General features: G+C 42.2%; 1 protein-coding gene across 6 annotated transcripts in view; it reads right to left on the reverse strand.

The window, feature by feature from the left end:
• Positions 1 to 14,916, reverse strand: part of cicb (capicua transcriptional repressor b) — a 41,269-nt gene that overhangs the window by 3,033 nt on the left and 23,320 nt on the right. For 4 of the 6 annotated variants that reach the window (XM_085291634.1, XM_085291632.1, XM_085291633.1 and 1 more), the window contains 17 exons: positions 13,464 to 13,613; positions 13,144 to 13,318; positions 12,382 to 12,493; positions 12,077 to 12,259; positions 11,847 to 11,979; positions 11,578 to 11,756; positions 11,107 to 11,245; positions 10,320 to 10,417; positions 9,230 to 10,220; positions 8,993 to 9,132; positions 8,705 to 8,865; positions 4,507 to 4,697; positions 1,535 to 1,993; positions 1,090 to 1,427; positions 808 to 966; positions 560 to 719; positions 226 to 360 (listed from right to left, as the gene is read on the reverse strand). In XM_085291634.1, the coding sequence (XP_085147760.1) occupies positions 226 to 360; positions 560 to 719; positions 808 to 966; positions 1,090 to 1,427; positions 1,535 to 1,993; positions 4,507 to 4,697; positions 8,705 to 8,865; positions 8,993 to 9,132; positions 9,230 to 10,220; positions 10,320 to 10,417; positions 11,107 to 11,245; positions 11,578 to 11,756; positions 11,847 to 11,979; positions 12,077 to 12,259; positions 12,382 to 12,493; positions 13,144 to 13,318; positions 13,464 to 13,613 (3,903 nt within the window). The remainder of the gene's footprint in view (positions 1 to 225; positions 361 to 559; positions 720 to 807; positions 967 to 1,089; positions 1,428 to 1,534; positions 1,994 to 4,506; positions 4,698 to 8,704; positions 8,866 to 8,992; positions 9,133 to 9,229; positions 10,221 to 10,319; positions 10,418 to 11,106; positions 11,246 to 11,577; positions 11,757 to 11,846; positions 11,980 to 12,076; positions 12,260 to 12,381; positions 12,494 to 13,143; positions 13,319 to 13,463; positions 13,614 to 14,916) is intronic. The other 2 variants (XM_085291637.1, XM_085291636.1) reach the window with 2 other exon arrangements.

Here is a 14,916-nt window from a genome sequence, read left to right on the forward strand (position 1 = left end):
ACAGAGATCTAATTTCTGCCTGTGATCACAGGAGCCCCACCTGCTCTGATCTGTGTGTGACAGGCAGCCAATGAGAAGAAAACTGGCTTAAGTGGGAGGAGCTAAATCAGCTTGTTTTAGTCTGCACTAATTCTGAACTGTGAATCATGCAAAGCTGGAAGTGACAGGTCCACTTTAAGTATATGAGAATATTGCATCTTGTCCTTGCTGTTCTGTGTGCTCTACCTGCTCTGTCAAAGGTGAAGATGTCCCCCTCGCATTTAGCGGCACTTTTAGGCGTGCTGGGCTCGGAGCTACAGCTGGAACGCCGCCGACTCTTCCTCTTTGGGGAGATTTGCTCGTCTGTAGCAGAGTCTAAATCTAGAAGCAGAAGGGAGACAAATTTAAATCCAAGCAAACACAATGAGAGATATAAATAAAATGAGCATTATTTTCAACAGTTTAGATGTTAAAGTAAAAATTATAATGCACTATTGAAGTCCAGGAATTATCAGCAGAAAGCCAAAGAAACTGCTCTACAGACACCAGCCTCAAAGTATCCCAAAGTGCTTTGTGTGACCTGTTGAGTTCTTCCTCTTGCGGCGATAGCTCCCCAGAATGGCACGAGGTGAGGTGGCCAGGCTCTGCAGAGTCGGTGACGGCAAAACCTCCTCGGGTCGAAACTCTGGCAGCTCGGCAAATCGTTCCTCAAAGTACACCTCTGACAACACCCTTCCAGTCCAACACACACACAAAGACAGAATACACAGTATATATACACCGTCCATCAATAATTCAAACACAGAGGTTTACAGAGGCATTAACTCACTTGTCAACAGAGTCAAAGGTCTTCTTCAGAGGTGGTGGGCGGGCTTTGACCTTTTTGGGTGTGGGACATTCTTTGTCAGTCTGTGGAGGTGGCAGGGCGGGCTCTGTGGCTGATGGAGGAGGGAGAGGAGAGGAGGGGAGGGACTCCTTCCACCCAGCCTGCACAGGAAATTCAATACAGGCATTTTATTCAAGAACACAGAGGCACTACACGTGCACTATGGCTCAGTACTTTATTCTGGTAGTGTTTGAAGTAAAAGCCAGAATGTGATGCTCCCTCACCTCTTTGGCGGTTGTGCTTTCCCTGTTTCTTGAGTCAGAGGAGTCTCCAGCACTGGAGCCCTCCAGTGAGGATGCTGGTTCCTCTGTGGGATGTGCTGATGGAGACGCCGTCTGCCCCGGCGGTTCAAGATCAAAGGCAAAATGACTGTTGGCTGCAGCTTCCCTTTCCCTCTCCTTTTCTCGCTCCCGCTCTCGCTCCTTGTCTTTGTCACGCTCTCTCTCCTTCCCTCGGCCTCCTCCTTCATAGCTGCCTACGGGAATGGTGGCCACTGTTGCCTTCACTTTCTGTGGGACCCTGACTGGAAGCAGGGTGAGTTTGGGTGTGCCTGGTGTGCTTCCTGTAAAAAAGAAAAGAAATAAAAATACTTATGAATGAAAGTATTCGCTCACTCATTCAAGCAATGAACTTTAGTGGCAGGTTAAAAAACAGTGGGTGCAGTTGTACCGGGTGTTTGGATCTGAAGCGAAGGACTGCAGGGCCTTATGGAGCCAGCAGAGCCACTGGGAGGCGCCGCTGAGCTGCTGGAGGGCTGCGTCTGCCTCTCAAGCTGTCTTTCCGAATGTGTCAGCAGTTCTGCCTGCCTCTCCGTCTGCCTGTCAGTTTGTCGATCCGCAGGTCTGTCCGGAGGCAGGTGCCTGTCAGTCTGTCTGTCCGGATGTGGGTGCGTGATGATGGAGGGGGTTGCTGTGTGTTTGGGCAGGATGTGGGGAGAAGCGCTCGACGGGCTGGAGACAGAGTAGACCACGCTGGGGGGTACTGCTGCCATGGAGACCACCCCTGTTGCCATGGTGACGCTAGGTGAAGGAGGGTAGATGGCAGTTACTATCTGGCCCCCGGAGCCTGAAGCAGGGGCTGAGGTGGAGGGCTGTGGAGACTGAGCTGTGGCCAGGAGTGGTGGTTGACCTGGATGAAGGAGACAGGAAACCAAGAGGGCAAAAATAACCTCTTAATTTTCCACATTGCTATGATGATCTGCGACATTTTCAACACGATGAATACCTATTCCTTCTCTTCTCTCAATAATCTGACAAATTACAGTCTTTATTGACAACTATCAATCCAGATTTCCACCTGGACTCGATGAACCAAGATTTTACTGAGATATGTTTGTTTATGTATTTAAGCAAAATAGAAATGCAAATATTAAAGGCAAAAATACAAGCTAACACTGCTAACAGTACTTTTTGTTCATGTATTCCCTTCATGTCATATGAGAATAAATAAAATGTACAAACTGGATTAGCCCAGGTTTAACAGCATTAATGCTTACTTTACTCAAAACTACTCATAAGTTAATGTATATTTCTCTGCTGCTCTGCAAGGCTGAGGGTGTAACTGATGAGGTTATTTACACATAATTAACACTGACTCACTTCATTTATGGATGACTGAAATTACTTAATGCATATATGCTTTGGACTAAATTATAAAATTTGTGTTTTAATTCAAAGGCCATTTAACCTAAATGAAAATGATAACTTTATTTATAGACTCTTGTGGTTTGTTGCATGTATTTTTTTAACAAGTTAATAAAAAATAGTTAAAAATCAGACTTAATTTTGGCAATAGCTCTATAAAGTAGTGATTTATAAATTGGCCTAAGAAAATAAAAAAATCACCGGTTCAATGGAGTCGATGGAATCCACTCTCCCACAGTACCATGCACTAAATAAATGCTGGAAAAAGTTTTACCGCAGATGAAGGTTACTACTGAAAAGAGACACCGGGAAGCAAACAATATCCACGTGTTGTTTAATCAACCGAGTATGAAATGGAAGTATACAATATTCAATTATGCAGAGGCTTATTTTTACTATATATGCATATATAGGTGGTGAAGAGGTCAAGCTTAGTCTTTTCCCAGCACTTCAGTACATCTAATACCAAGAGAGATATCCGCTCTCTTACTCTGCAACTCTTCAAGGCCACAAAAAAAAAAAAAAGAAGTAATCATATGATATCTCGTAAGAGCTGAGAGATGTAGTTCTGCATTAAGATTTTTCATCTCTGTCAAATGTGCTTTCTGTGTGCACTTTGCATGTTTTCCCTTTGCCTCTGGCTTCCTCCCACAGTCTACACACATACATGTTAGGTTAAGTGGTGACTCTAACTGGCTATGATAAAAGTGTACAGAGTGAAAAAGCTTTATAATGTGAATTTTAGTCTAAAGTGCTCGAGTGGCTAATAAGACTAGAAAACTACTATATAAACGCAAGTATGTTGTGTACTACAAATCCAAAAATGAAAAGTCAGAGAGGAAAATGGGGAATGGAAGAGTGCATGGACATGGATTTCTACAGCTGAACTTTAGCCTATAAAATGGCTGTTTTTGATTAGGTAAGGTTTAGTTTAGTTAAAATGGGAACAGGCCTTTTTTTAAGCTTCATTTGTTATCAAAACAGGCTAAACTTAAGCATTTGTACAAACACAGGTAGGATTCAAAATGGCCTGTGTGTCTTCATAGCTACTGGACATTTCCACTTGACAACTGTTCCATTTTGTTGGTGCTAAAAGTTTAAAAAGTAAATCATTTCTCTTTTTTCCCCCAATGGTGGTCTAAATGAATCAAAAACATTTATTATTGTAATGAAAAGGGATTGTTAACGGACTGAATAATCATAAACAGCCCACTGCAGAGAACTAACGAGTGGTAAAAGATTTACCCTTATTAGCCCTTGTGATGTCCTCCCGATTTGCATACAATGCGAGCCATCAGGGGTCAAAAGTGTCTCCACTTCATTTGACTGTTTTTTAAAGTATAAAGTATAAATTGTCAATCAATTCAGTGTTACACCTTAGTTTTACTTAAGACCAACACATTAAAACAAAATTTACTCAACATTTTACATTTTAGGGCCACCAGACCTTCTTTACAAAAAAATAAACCCTGTTTTTTAGCGAAAACAAATTGAGAAAATTAAATATTTAATTGTTTAGATAATTTTGACTATCTGAATAACTAGAGAGTGCTGTATGTTGAACTTTAGTGAGAAAGTTTTTTTTCAAGCGTTTGAAAATTTTTAATGGCAGCAAATAATCACACAGTCATGTGACAGTTTTTAACGATTTGTTGCCCTCCTCGTAGAGTGACCTAGATTCGTTATTTATTAGCCTAAAAGCCTATAATAAAATAATTCTAAACACGAAGAAGCTATCAATGTTTTACTTAAAGCAGATATTTTGAACTCAGGACCATCCAAAGAGCACATGAATGCAGGGTTAGTGTATGTTTCAGCTAGCAGAAAAGGTCATCAGTCATCAATGCACTTTGATGCTGGCATTGTTACATCAACATTATTCAGAGGGCCATATGTGACCCACACAGTATGATGTATTCAAAATACAGAATTGCTGTATTAAAAACAAAACAAAAAAACAACCCAGGATCTTTGGATTATTTTTTCCACGGCTCTGACCTGCAATCAGCGGCTGTACAAGCGTCTGTCCAGGCGGGGCAATGGCTGTGAACCCAAGAGTTGCAAGGGGCGCGGGTACGTATGCAGACCCAGGAACTGGCAGAGCTTGCTGCGAAGGGGAGGAGGCTGTTGCATTGGAGACTAGAGGCAGGGTGGATGGTACCCCTGGAGTGGACTGGACGTAGGTGATCCTGGACAGGAGGTACAGATACAGGTGAGGTGATTATTATAAAATGAAAAAAACAACAACAGAAGAAGAAGGCAAGAAGAAGAAGCAGGCGGAAGGAGGATGACATTTATTGTAATAAGAAATGTCAGGAAGGGTGCAGAGGCAGCGACAGCCCATGTTACAGTAGAATAATGAGGCAGACTGAGAGTGCAGGGAACAGAGACACGATTGGAAGGAAAGAGGAAGACAAAAAGAGAAGTGCTGCAGTGAGGGTCAGTTGGTGAGTGTACATCACAGCAAGTAGCACTAGATAACTAGTGCTGCGTGCGTGCGTGCGTGTGTGTGTGTGTGTGTGTGTGTGTGTGTGTGTGTGTGTGTGTGTGTGTGTGTGTGTGTGTGTGTGTGTGTGTGTGTGTGTGTGTGTGTGTGTGTGTGTGTGTGAGAGAGAGGAGATGAGAGGTAGTGTGGGGGTGGCAGGCAGAGGCAACTTGGGCCACCAGCAGCATGACTAACATATCCAGAATAGAGCTGTAGTGTTACAGCTGCACCCCTACTGGAATTTCGGTTTCTCGTGTTGTCTGCTCACTGTGTTACAGGAAATATGGAGAAGCTACACAGCTTCAGCTTATATGCTGCAAGGAAAAGATAGCATATTGTTTTTTAATAACTCAGCTGTTAACTTATAATATTGTCGGTGATTACTCAGAGAGTTTTATTTCCCCATTAACTGCAGTAAAAGCCTGTTTGGAATTAAAGTGCCTTTTTTTAAAACCTTGGAAGGCATAAACTGGCCCATTTAGAAAGTATTTCATTTGGTCTAAAACTGTTGAATAAACCTTTTATTATCTAGCCAGTGGGCAAAATCGTCATGTAAAAACACTCCTTCTGATTAACTTCTATTTTGGAAGTAACCAAATTGAGTGCACACGGAGACAGAGCATGTCTTTAAGCTCAAAATGATTTCAGGGAATTATCGCTGGTTAACTGATGTTTACTACAGATTGTGAATGAAGCTGCACGCGTGGCTTGCCTTCTCCATTTTAATGTTGCATCAAAGAAAGCACAGCAGCAAACCTGTAAAGGGAGGATCAACGTGTTCCCTCTAAGTATTTATGTGTATATATATACAGCACATCTGTCATATGCAGAAAGCCTGCAAAATACGGCTGCAGCTATTGATTTCTTTGTTAATCGAGTATCTTATCAATTAAGTAAGTTATCGGATAAGAAATACTTTTGCCTTATTAATGAGATTCTAAAGTGTAAACCAATAAGCAAATTACAAATTTTAATAGTTTAACTGAATTAAACACCCATCCACAGAACTAAACTGCTAAATTAAAATAAAAATTAAAAATGCAACAATAGACAGATAACAAATACAGAAATCTGGAGCTATCGCAGCTATCATAGGGGGGGATACAGGGTACACCCTGGACAGTTGGCAATAAAAATAAAAAATAAAAAAGGTACATAAAAACAACAGACTTCAGACTGAGTTCTGACAGGATTGTACCTCCTGGATGAGGTACATTTGCTGTGTGTTCACGTGTATGTGTTTTTAAGTCTTGTATGTGGTGATTGCAATGAAGAAAAATGTTCTCTGAACTGAACTGTTTGCCATGTGCTGAGCTGCAGCATGTCCCAATTCAGAAAACGGATGTTCTGATGGTGTAGATGTTAATAATAATAATAATAACTTTATTTATAAAGCGCTTTAAAACAAAGTGCTGTACAGCTATTTGAAACTAAAAAGATGAATAAATAAAAAGGGATAAATAGCAGTACAAGTAAAAACACAATACAAGTTAAAAACAGTAAGAATTTAAAAAGTAAAAGACATAGAAATTAAGACATGTAAGATAGGGTGAACAAATGTGTCTTCAACTTAGTTTTAAAAACCTCCACAGAGCATGCCTGCCTACTATTTTGAGGGAGGTTGTTCCAATAATAATCAATGATTAATGATAATTAGTGATAATAATAATTCGGTGTTCAACCTAACAGCCCCAGGTCAGTGGCTGAGAGTTTCACTTGCCCATGCAAACAAAAAAACAAAAGCAACTTTTGAATTTTGTTTTAACTTTTGTTTTTATTTTTATATATATTTTACATTACTAGAGCCTTGAAATAAGCTGTAAAGGAAGGTACGGGGTTTAGTACACCCTATACCCCCCTTTAGATTCGCCCCTGCTTGCTGCAGGTATCACTGTGATAGAAAGTGGCCAGCTGCAGCCTTTATCAATCTGCCTAATTTAAATTAAATGTATTAAATTAGGTTAACAGCTCATCTGCATATTTTATGTGAACTTCTATAGCACTAACGCAGATAGCTTGTAGTCTAAGATAAATGGCGGTGGATGTGAGCAGCTAAAACGCTGCAGCTTGTTGAACAGGTGGGTTTAAAGCTTTGCATGCAGCTTTTTCCAAGTAAAGGTTTTTACAGTGATTAAAGTAACAAATGCTGTTTTCTTTTACGCCACCTGAGCGTCTTGACGACAGCTCCACATTAAACTACGACAGCATCATCTTCACTGCTGCTGTTGTACTATCAGTCTTTTTGTGGAAAAACTGGGGGCTGCATGACCTTAATATTATAATACTTTTTGTTCACACGTGCTCCTAAATACATTCCTACTGCGGGTCTATTTTTAGTCACAAATGTGGGTGAAACGCTCACGCTTACACGGTGACAACCGAGTGCAAACGAAGCATCGAAGCCAAGAATTTGCCTCAAAGATTTTTTTGTAATCGAGTTACTTGATGAATTGTTGCAGCCCTAATGCAAAGACACTTCCAATAAGTGAACAATTACAGAGATCAACTGCAGCTCAGGGATACTGGGGACTAGGGTGCACAAGGGCTGGCATATGTTTATAAATGAGTGCTTGTTAATCAGAGCTGAGTCAAGCCTTACTGGCACATTTGTTTACAGCTGCTCTCAGACATGTGATGTGTTGCATTGCTGGGTTTATCTATCTGTTAGAAAATAGCTTTTAAGCTGTCAAACATCAGTCTCCATTATATAAATGCTTTATGTCAGTTCAAACACGTCTGTTATGAACAGCAGTGGAAAGTTTAGAAATACTGTGAGTAGTGACAAACAGCCCCAATAACCACACTGGAAGTTTCACTTCATTTATTAACTAGAATTTAAAATGTGTTTAACACAGGCTGACAGCACTAAAGCTGTTCCAGTTAGCTATGAAAAATGGGAAACAGATAGGTCAACATTTGGCTGCCGGGTAATTCCTCATCTTGCTCACATGCTGTGTAATTTATAGGTAAAGCATTTACTGGATTTTCATTTTTAAAGTGAGTGGAATGAAAGAAAATCCAAAGAGGGGGGCAAATGTGGGTAAATCGACGGTGCTTTTCAGATGAGTTTTTTTTTTCTTCTATTGTTGCCCTGCACTGCCAGATCAACAATGTTCTCAGTGAACAAAACACTTTTCTTATGCCTCTTTTAATTTTGGCTCAAAGGGCTATTCAACAGATCATGCTTTCTTTCTCATAAGAAACAGTTGGAGGAATTAGCTGTGCATGTGTTATTATTACTCAGCTGTCATAATAAGGCAGCAGACATGATATAAGTTCTTTAAATACTAACATTTTCTGTTTTCAACACATTAACTTTTTTCTTTTTAATCACATTACTATATTTTGCACCTAAAGAAATTTTGTTACTGATTCTAATTAAGAAGAAAGATAGGACACCACAAGGTTACAAACAAGCACACAATTAAAAATATTTTTTAATGATTTTTAAAGAGTGCCAACATGGTGATGGTGGTGTTTATTTCGTTCCTTGTTCTTTATGGGATCTCTGCACTCCTCTTTCTGGTTTCATCTACTTTCCCAACCCCCAGCTGGTTACAGCAGAGTGCCGCCCCTCCTTAGAGCTGTTTCTGATATAGGTCTCTTTCTTTTAAAGAGGAGTCCTTCCTCCCCACTGTCACCAAGTGCTATTGGTGAACTATTGGTCCCATATTCATATTCACTGTCTCACTGCAGTTTGATATCTCCTACCTTGTAGGTGCTGGTGGCACTAGAACAGCCTGGGAGGGGGCTGATCCTGGTGCTACCACAGCAGCTGTGCCCACTGTTACAGGGAAGGGGCTGGCAGGATGTACTGCTCCACCCTGAGGCAGCTGAGATTGAACAACGGGCATAGGAGCTATATGGATGATCTGGGGGGGGAAAAAAATAAAGATAGAAGAACCAACACAAATGTTTATTTGCAGCTTTGCTCAGATAAAGCTTTAATAAGAAAATGACTACAGTTTAAAAACACGTCATCAGTGAAGCACCGCTGACCTTGCTTCCGGACTGAGCTCCATTCTGGACAGGAAGAGGTGGAGCCACAATCGGAAACTGCTGGGCAGGTGCTGGCGCAGTCCGCACTGTTGCCATGGGAACAAGCATTTTACCCTGGAGCGCCGGAGACTGTGCTTGCACTGATGAAAACGCGGATAAACAGGGGGAATGAGCATTTCATTAGAAGTCAACACAGACTATTAGCTCCAGTGCTGTGTCTCCTGTTAGAGCTTTCACCTCTAGTTCCTGGGCCGACTCCTACTGCTGGGCTGGACGTGTATCCCGTCAGTGGACTTGTACCCTGCTGCTTTCCATTGGCCAAGGACACATGTGTCGGTGGAGCTGTGGGCAGGTTGAAGACACTGGTTGGCTGGCTGAGCTGCTGAGGTGGACTCTTTGGGTTGGTGTTGGCAGGTAGGGTAGGCAGAATGTACTGGACTTGAGTGATGGCCTTACTCCCAGGGGGTGCCAGGGAGGAAGCAGGAAGGAACTGGGGCTGAAGCAGGGGCAGAGGCAGGGGCCCGTTGGTTTGGCTATGCTGAGCTGAAACAGCAGTGGGTGGAAGAGCCTGCGGCTGAGATGGCTGGGGTTGTGGGGAGGGGGTTACAAGCTGTATAGAGGGTTGGGGAGGCAAAGCCCCTCCTAACACCAAATTAGTCACTACACCACCTGGACCCATAGCTGGACTGGGTGATGACGAAGAATAGTACCCACCCCCTGTGGCTGTGGCCCCGCCTCCTGAAGCTGAACCAATCAAGAGTTGCGGCTGCTGCTGGGGAGTCAGAGACTTCCTTTCGGAAGGGTGAGGGTTGGATGAAGTGGCTCCATCTCTAGGTTTGCTGGCGATAGGGAGCGGTGTGCTGATAACAGGACGCATTACATTGGTCACCACTGTAGAGGCCACCCTAAGGAGTGGGTTCGCCCCCAGCGAACTTACTGATGAGGGAAGAGGCCCTCCGGCTGGAGAAGTGGACATGACTGACTGACCAGAAGAAAGGGAGAGAGAAGTGGCTTGCCCACTTCCACCTTCCTCCCCTCCAAATGCATCCTTATTCTCTCCCTCTGCTCTTTCCTTCCTCCTGTGGTCCATAAATGCTCCCCCTCCTGATCTCCCCTCATCATAGCGCTTGGTGGTGGGGTAGGAGGACAGTGAGACACTCCTACCATGAGGAGTATGGTGTGAGGAAGAGGAGGAAGCAGAAGAGCAAATGACTGGAGCAAAAACTCTCTGAAAAGGACAAATATACAGATGTTACACAGGATAATCACCTTTAAAATGTTTCAAGAAATCTGTGTGTGTTAAACTGATAGCTATCAATACCATTACCTTTCGATCGCTTTCATCACCCGAACCGTTCTCACTATCGCTGTCAGTCACACGCTCCTTACACTTGAGGTCTATGGAGCTGCTGGGATAAGGGTCCTCTGCGGAAAGAAGCACACACTCCAGCTACACTTGATATTCCTTAAAATTTAACATCCACTCAAAAGGTCAGGGAAAACTTGTGATGCATTCATGTAATGCTGGGAGAAAGCAGAGAACACCTTTTATCCAAGGTTGTCAGCTTGCATTGCAATCTTGTAGTCAGACCAGTTAGACAACTTTAATTAGCCATTTTTGCTGTTACAGAGTTAAGCCCTTTCAAAAGAGGTTGAACTCGCTGTATTATTTTTTATTTTATTTCTAATGCAAATCCCAGATGATGTGCATTTGCAGCCATTTAGCAAGGATATTGTTAATGTCAGTGATACCTGAAACTTCAGACTTGTAATTACAAGCGAGAAGCTGACGTGAACAGTTTTTCACACTCAGCTGCTCATAATTACCGTTTAAATAACCAGATAATTGGGGCATGTCTGAAACTGCTCTCACTTCTTAAAATCTGAAATGTCAAAGTGGCCAATAACAGGAGAGACTAAACAACATGTGACTGTTTCACAAGGAACTAATTGCTGACATTACCTCTTAGTACTGAGTGGGTGTTTTGTTTTTTTTAAACATACAGAAGATGACAATACGCAGTGTGGTTCAGTGCTGCTGGAAGCAGTTTACTAACACATTAATTGCTCTAATCTAATATGGCTGCATGAGCACAGTAGTATTCATTTCTCACCAATGACATCATCATCTCCCTCCTCCTCACAGATGACCATGCGCTCCTCATCACTGGTCATGTCCTCGCTGACCCCACGCTGAGACTGTGCCAAAGGAGGGGCATGGCTCGAGAACTGATTGCCACCATCCCCACACATCTGAGACAAAAGACATATTAGGATGACCTTCTTGTTGTAACCTTATTTGGGTTTGATGTAGCAATGTGTTAAATGTGTTCAAGATGCCAGTCTGGGACTGAAAATGCACCATCCTACTGCCAAAACAGTTTTTTCATGTTTGTGGAAAGCAAAAGTAGAAAACATCTTCTATTGCTGGGAATACAAAATGAATTCACAAAACACATCTTTAAATTTCTGACTGCACTGGTAGCAGTAATGGCTGCCTTTCATTTATTCTTTAAAAAGAAAATACTAAGCTTCAACATTCAATATTCAACGTTCTCAGTTGATGAGCTGTTCTCCTCTCTCACCTGTGCCAGTTCTGCAAGGGCTTGCGTATTACCCCTGTCACTCCGCTCCAGGCTGTGCACAGCACTTTGGGAGAAGGCTCTGGGGCGAGTAAGCTGGCTCGCATGGCCCTCTCCTGTAGTCCTCTCGGACACGCCCACCAGTCCTGGACTGACACCCTTCAGCTCGACAGAATGGGGCTCTATCCCAAGGCAAAAATATCACTGATAAGGACTTGAAGAATAACGGGCATATGAGAATCTCTGTAAATGTATGCTGCATATTGACCAACCTGTGGATTCAGACATGCTCCTCTCTCTGATGTCTTTGCTCCCTGGTACCCCACGACCTTCAGAGCTGGACTTCTTTCTGTCTTTATTGCACCACTTCCAGTCTGGGTGGGCCTTGAAGTGGGCCTCTTTGACCTGAGACCAAGAGAAGGGACAGGTATGCATCTAAACTGATATACGACTGAACCATTTTTCTAAAATTATGTACATCTTTCTGTATGTATCTGGATACCTGGAAAGCCAAATCATGGTACTTCTGTTTCTCTTTAGGTCCTAGAGCATACCACCATTCCCCAAGAATCTTGCTGACTGTCCTGTTGTCCTGGTTCGGGTGACGCTGGTGAACCAATGCTCGATGGCGCTTGCTGAAAATCATAAATGCATTCATTGGTCGCCTGATGTGGTCCTTCTCCCTCTGAAAGAGTGAGCAAGAAAAACAGTCAGATATTACGTGACATATCTTAATTAAGGACACACTGAGAATTGTGTTTTTGTGGATGCAGTGAATAAAAAAAAAAAAAAAAAGACAAACACCACCTTTCCAGGGCTGCTCTTGTCTCCATCTTTGGGCAGTGCACTGAGCGACTGAGTACGTCTCTTTCCTGGTGATGTAGAGAGAGGCTGCTCTTGTACGACTCCTGGAAGGAAGCTAAAGGAGACAGAAAAACATCTCTGGGTCTATAATCTTTAATTTTCCATACCCGCATGGAGGCTGGCCCATTAGCACTTCTTCTCTTTCCATCTCTAATATTTAAAAACCCGGTAATTTTCTACTTAACATCAGGTATTATTTACCTTAAGGCTGCGAGTCTATGAGATGTAGACACTGAGCACAAGTAGTTCATCTCCCATGAGATACAGCAGCAGATTCAGCAGATAGCTAATCCATTTCAATGTCTGACAGCCTGGCCACTGCCTTTCATATAGTGATAGAAACCAGAGATGGAATGCTTTTGTTCCCATCTGCTTTGTTCTGGCATTGAGCTCTTCTGCCCAAATTAGCGCAAGGATACAGAAAATATCACACTCCCTTACTGTATGTGTGGGTACACAGCACCACACAGAAAATTACTGTGAAAGCTGGCTTGGACAAATACATAACCACTTTGACAGATAAAACATGAGGGTTTGTGCTACCTCTATTTCTCTGTGTTCTTTTAGCCTGACAGATTTACCCACAAAATCCCAATACAGTGAAAAGAAAGAAAGAAAGAAAGAAAGAAAGAAAGAAAGGAAGAAAGAAAGAAAGAAAGAAAGAAAGAAAGAAAGAAAGAAAGAAAGAAAGAAAGCTGCTCTTACGGGTCATCCACATCACTCTCAGTTTCACTGTCAGGCCTCTCCCTCTCTGTATCTCCTTTCTCTTTCTCTGGAGGCGGCTCATCTGAAGCAGGGGGAGGCCTTGATGGGGGACCTCTCTCTACAGTGGGAGGTGCCTCTGCAGGCTCCTGTGGCAGCGCTGCCACCCCCTGACACTCTGAGGAAAAACAACAAATTATTCAGGGCAAAGAAAGCAGTAAATGCTGCTGAAGTTTCAAAGGAAAATAACCCGAAACTGGTGACAACACCTTCCCCCCCCCCCCTCCTTACAGCTTCTAGGTCAGTCTTAATATAAACATTACCCGTCTTCAGACTGGCTGCTTGAGGGTGGTTGACTGGGTGCTGGCCCTCTCCTGGCTGAGAAGTAGCATCTGATTGGGTAGGTGCCAGAAAGGGGACCAATGAATGCCAAGGGAAGACTGGCACTGACCGGGGCTCTACATTGGTCCACACTGCAGAAGATAAAAGGAATTCAGATTAATTTACCTGATAAATTCACAATATGAGGCCTTGCCTTGAATTCAGATTCAAAACAATCTGTCATTCGTACTAACAAATCAAGAAACAGCTTACTTATTTAGAGGAGTCACTGTAACACTTACACAACAGTCGCATTCCTACTCAATGACCAATTAGTTTACAATGTGATCAAGCACAAATGTTATATTATTTTGGATGGAAAAACAACAAAAAATACTAAAAATCAGACAGACAACAACAGAGTACTTCTTGCAGTAGTACTTTGGCCACAGTAGCATCTTGCATTTTAGCCATCTAACCACAGGCTGGATAACATCTGGGATAATAGGTAAAGGTCGGTGGTTACATGGCAGAATAAGAAAGAACCAGTGCTTTGAAAGCTACCAGTAATATCAGTACTGCCACAGTAACAGATCAGACCTCCATCCACTAAACTGGTTAAATCATTCCAAAAACTGCAGATGTACAAAAGGACTCTCTGTTCCCAATAACAGGCTGAATGGAGAACAGAAGCCATTACCAAATGTCATAAATAAAACAAATGCTGTATAACTCACTATTTCCTTTACAGAAAGAAAGAAAGAAAGAAAGAAAGAAAGAATCTCTAGATAAAAATGCTTCATACATTAACAAAAACACTCAGAAAGGCATTACACTGTGTACCTGCATTACACTTCAGGTAAACAATAAGATATGGACTAACCAAACATGCTTAATCCTTGGCGAAGATACTGAGGATTCTCTGATGAGAACATTGTTGAAAGAAATCCTTGATGTTTTCAAAAGAAAAAATCTTTTTTTAAAAACGTAATGATAATGAGTCCTTTTAAAATCTTTCTTCTATAACATGTAGATATCCAGGTAAGAGAACATGTTTACTCCAAAAATCTGGGAAGCTCATAGTGTGTCTGGATCCCTTTCATCCCTACAGGTTGCAGCCATCATTCAGAAGAATAACTGCATCACTTCCCGACATGATGAGGTCTTCAAGAGGTATCCTTATTTATTTATTTTTAACCTAACTAAAATACGAGATAAGAGTCCATATATCCGTATCGCAGTATGCCGCAATCTAATAACGCACACGGAACAAACATCAGTGGACAGGGTGTACTGTAAACGATTCGTAAGAAAAAACTAAATAATGTTACATTTGTGCGAATGTAGCGGTGTACAGACGAGCCACTGAAAAAAGACGATTATGATCGAAGGCAGGGTTCCGCCTCCCTTTGGTCTAATTACCCCCGATGCCCTCTCTCCCTGTTTGTTTACATT

The sequence above is a fragment of the Mchenga conophoros genome, linkage group LG11 (genome assembly GCF_057382185.1).
Source record: "Mchenga conophoros isolate Kocher_MC1m ecotype Shallow Benthic linkage group LG11, M_conophoros_male_GT1.1, whole genome shotgun sequence".
NCBI lineage: Eukaryota > Metazoa > Chordata > Actinopteri > Cichliformes > Cichlidae > Mchenga > Mchenga conophoros.